General features: G+C 45.4%; 1 protein-coding gene across 1 annotated transcript in view; it reads right to left on the bottom strand.

Annotated features, from left to right (window-relative positions):
• Coq10b (coenzyme Q10B) overlaps positions 1–3,990 on the bottom strand; it is a 13,196-nt gene extending 9,206 nt beyond the window's left edge. The window contains exons 1-2 of the mRNA XM_021198187.1: positions 3,769–3,990; positions 1,803–1,952 (exon numbers count right to left, since the gene is read on the bottom strand). Coding sequence (XP_021053846.1) covers positions 1,803–1,952; positions 3,769–3,884 — 266 coding nt within the window. The 5' untranslated portion in view covers positions 3,885–3,990. The remainder of the gene's footprint in view (positions 1–1,802; positions 1,953–3,768) is intronic.
• Positions 3,991–4,754: the final 764 nt, after the last annotated feature.

Raw genomic sequence — 4,754 nt, 5'->3', positions numbered from 1 at the left:
TGGAATGTCTGAAGACAGCTACAGTGTACTTACATATAAAAAATAAATAAATCTTAAAACCTGAAGGGTACATATTGATGAGTTTCAATCCCTAAGAATCAACCCAGGGGTTAAGAATGAAGCTGTTCTTGCCAAGAACCTGAGTTTAATGCCCAGCACCCATACTGGGCACCTCACATCTGTCTGTTCCAGAACACCTTCTAGACCCCAGTGATGCCTGCATTTGCATGCACACACCTCTATCCCACATACACATGTGTAAAAAATAAAAATCATAAAAAACCCAGAGTTCAGTAATATAGCCTATTAAAAAACAAAAAAAGAAACAAAAATCAATACTTTTTTTATATTAACAATAACCAATTAGAAAACTTCAGCATAGAAATACAAAATACCAAACCAAATTAAACAAAAGCTTCAGGGCTCGAGCATGACTATGATGGTTTGAATCAAAATGGTCCGCATAAACTCACAGATTTGAATGCTTAGTCATCAAGAACTGGTACTATCTGAGAAAGATTAGAACAATTTGGAGGTATGGTGCCTTGTTGGTGTAAGTGTGGCCTTACTGGAGGAAGTGTATCCCCTGGGTGTGGACTTTGAGGTTTCAAAAGTCTATGGTGGGCCCAAGTTCTCTCCCTGCCTACAAATCAGGATGTAGTTCTCAACTACTCCAGCACTAAGTCTGCCATGCCTCATGCCACACTTCCTGACAGGATGATAATGAACTGAACCTCTGAAATTGTTAGCAAGACCCCAATTAAATGCTTTCTCTTTTAAGAGTTGCCTTGGTCATGGTGTCTCTTCCTACCAATAGACCAGTAACTAAGACAATGACCAAATAACAATAAACTCTTGAATAGAGATAAAAGGCAAACTGACCGAGAGCCATACAGTTACCGTTCTTGCTCATAAAGACAAGGAAGCATGGTGGCACATACCTATAATGCTAACACTGTAAGAGGCTCTGGTAGGAGGGTTGCCAAAAGTTCGAGCCTGGCTTTCCTACACAATCAAGTACCAGGCCAGTCAATGCTACACAGCAGAACCCTGTCTCAAAACCCAAATAAGTAAATAAATAAATGCTGAACACAGTTAAAATATAACTTACCACACAATTATAATTTAACCATAAATTACAAAAAAGTGTTTTAAACAGGGTAGTGGTGGTGCACACCTTTAATCTCAGCTAGGAAGGCAGCAGCAGGCAGATATCTGAGAGTGAGGTCAGCCAGGGCTACACAGCCAGGGCTACACAGAGAAACTGTCTTCAGCCCCTCTCCCCCCTCAACACAAGGGAGTATTTTGGCTTTCTACAGAATTTGAGCCTTCATATTTAGTCTTTATAATTATGAAGGAATAACAAAAAACTGTAAATCATAAATTATTCCCTTTAAATGTCAAGGTCAAATCTATCCTATACAGATAATATAACATTACAGTCTTTTTTTTAAAAAAATGGCATTCTCTCTTTTTTAAAAAAAAGATTTATTTAATGTATATGATTACACTGTAGCTATGGATATATTCAGACACACCAAAAGAGGACATCAGATCCCATCACAGATGAGCCACCATGTGGTTGTTGGGAATTGTACTCAGGATTTCTGGAAAAGCAGTCAGTACTCTTAACTGCTGAGTCATCTCTTCAGCCCAATATTACAGTTTTTTAACAGTATGTATAAAACAGCAAGGGCTATAGACAGGCTTACATAGCAGAGTGATCTGTAGAAAGAGAGAAAGCAGCATGCTACTCTATAAAAATTTACAAGTGTGCTTTAATAAAATTACTATATACAAACCCTATAATTCTTCTCTCTGAATAATCCTTTCGTTTATTTACTAATGGCGCAGTGATTTTGAAGAAGGTTCTTGCACAGATCTCTTTAGGCAATACTGAGGCACATGGTGGAAGGGTTCTGTTCATCAGTGTACCACAGGGAGCTAAATATCTAAAAAACAACATTTAAAACACTTTAGATAAAAACTAAACAACAAATTATACCGGCATTATAATAAGCAATCATATTCTAGAAGTTTGCCATTTTAGAGTATCCTGAGACACAGGCATAGATTCTGAAGATATATGTCCTAGATAGCATAGAAATAAAATCATAGGCTGGCAGTGTAGTTACCATCTCAGACCTGACTTGAGCTAGTACCTGTGTATTACAACATACTCTTGTCATAGGCTTGTAACAAATTCACACGTTGGTTTCTTAAGCCCCACAAGACACCCTTACCTAATCCTGATCATACTCCTAAGAAAACCACATATGCTTAAAACAAATTAGCAGGTTTCCTGATCAGTATGCCTATTTGGTTATACTGCTCTGGGCATCTATTTTACACACTATTAAGCATGAGGGGTTGAGAGCTCAATGATAGAGCTGGTTGACATGTTCATGGCCCTGGGTTAGATCCAACACCTCTCCCCTTCACCTGCCCCATACAACTAGCTGCATACACAGTCAAGCCAACAAGTGAGTTACTGTAACATATCGAAAACACACTTTTTAATCACTAATATTCCAAAACTACTCTTTCAAATAATCTATTACAATAAAGGCCAGAACACAAGATAATGTAATACTTTTATGCATTTACAAGCCATTTTTGTTGCCTTTTTGTTTTTTGTTTTGTTTTGTTTTGTTTTTTTGCGATCCAGTCACTTGGTATTTCCTGGGCTGAGGCTGGTATGAACTTTCTGAGCACGAGTCTCGGACCATAAGCAGCAAAGCAACATTAATCAGTAATATAAGCAGTATGTCCTGCTTGAAAAGCTATCTTTTGAGGATAAACTACCTGATTTCACAGTTTCAACGTGTTTGTGTGAGCTTTGGAGGTGAAGCATGGCTGCTAGTTTCTGTTTGTTTTTGAGATAAATCTTACCTTGTAGCTCTGGCTGATGTGCAACTAGCTACATAGACCAGGCTGGCCTCCAAAGCACTAGGCCTGGCCTCCTGGTTGATATTTTAAAGTCTTCATTCAACCGAAATGTTCTGAAGCCCAAGTGTTGGACTTTCTCCTCTGTAATGTATACACACATTGATTCATTTCAAATACCAATTTCCCTTTTTTGGTCCTGAGACAGGGGTTCACTTTGTAGTTCGGGGTTGGCCTTGAACCCACCGCGATCCTAACTTAGCTTTACTGCTAAAATTACAGGTGTGAGCCGCCACTCCGAGTTAATTTAAATTTTTGAGAATACTTTATTACAGTCTTATTTGTAATAGAAATAACTGCACAGTAAACTTATAGTGTCCTTCAGGTCTCTAGGTTCATCTCCACTTAAAGGACCAAGCAGGAAAACCGAGGACAGAGCCATCTTCAAGGTTACAGGACCTCAAAGTTACAGTGTAGTGAAAAAAAAAAACAACAGGTCCTTTTTGTTGGCTGCGTTTCATTTTGCAAGCGCTGAGTGGCCGGGGTCAAAGAACTCCACAGCAAGTGAGAGAGCGTCTGACAGGCGGTTCACCGCCAGGACACGCACTCCCACGGCCCCGGAGCCCGCAGCCCTCCGGCGCAGTTAAAACTTTCCCGACGGCCGCCGCCCACCTCGAGGAGACCGGAAGGGCGGGAGCCGGAGGCCCGGCTGCTTGTCGGTGCTCCCCGGGCCGTCTCGTCGCTGACTCACGCCGATAATATGAGGTGCACGCAGGCCAGCCGGCCGAGCGCCGCGCCCCGGGTCTCCGGAGCCGCCTAGGGTCAGCGCCCCGGCCACAGGCCCGTCCCGAACCCGCCGCCCGGAAAACCTCCGCTCGCTACCTGACGTTGCGTGCAGACCCCCGCGCCGGGGCTTCCGTCACGGTGGTGGACTTCGGATGGCACCCCGATGCCACCCTCGCCAGGGCCCTCTGACTGGTCCGAGCTGCCATGATCATCTTCGTGAAGCCGGTAGCCGACGCCGGCACCCGGACCGAGGCGCCGCCCTCGGGGGGGGCCCGGCGGGAGGGCTCCTGCGCCTCTCAACCAATCCGCGAGCCCTCTGGGCAGCTGGACACGCCTCTTCCCACTAAGTCCCTCCCAACCCCATGACGCCACGCTTACGCTAGGCTGACGCACGCGTCCAGCCAGCCAATCAGAGAGGCGCGGGTCTCCAGGACAAGCTCTGCTCCTGCCAGGAGGCTGCGCACTTATGTAATCTTCGTGACGAACTCCTGGGTTCACCTAGGGTCCGGGTTTTTTCCTGGAGCTATTTGCGGTCGAGTCTCGAGGCTCGGCTCGTGAGGGCCGCCCTGCCGGGGGAGGAAAGCCCAGGAGCTGGCTAATTATGTAACTGCCTCCCACAGCCACCCCACCCCGGCTCCTCCCCTCCCAGCGCTGGCCCAGCGTGTTGTCACTCCTGCTGCCAAGTCTGGCATATTTTACTGTGTAATGACGATCTGAAACGGTACCTGCTGTGCTGACCCTGAGGGGTGGTTCAGAGAGCAACTTAGGGTCATGCCACCCCAAACAGGCTCAGTGACCTGTCAGTTCTAGCTGCCTTCTTCCTACGTGGCCAAGATTTGGTGTAGTGTTGCTTTTATGATCTAGGTCTTCCTCATTCTAGACAAAGCAACAACTTTGCTTGCCACATTCAGGGATTGGATGAGGTCCTGATTTACATATACTTATGTATGGGGGAGGGGCACACGTAACAAACACGCGTGTGGAGCCAGGCGTGGTGGCGCACACCTTTAATCCCAGCACTCGGGAGGCAGAGGCAGGTGGATTTCTGAGTTCGAGGCCAGCCTGGTCTACAAAGTGAGTTC

Source organism: Mus pahari, chromosome 5, assembly GCF_900095145.1.
Source record: "Mus pahari chromosome 5, PAHARI_EIJ_v1.1, whole genome shotgun sequence".
NCBI classification, from domain to species: domain Eukaryota; kingdom Metazoa; phylum Chordata; class Mammalia; order Rodentia; family Muridae; genus Mus; species Mus pahari.
Note: the sequence above shows the minus strand (reverse complement) of the source record. Positions and strands in the feature narration are given on the sequence as shown.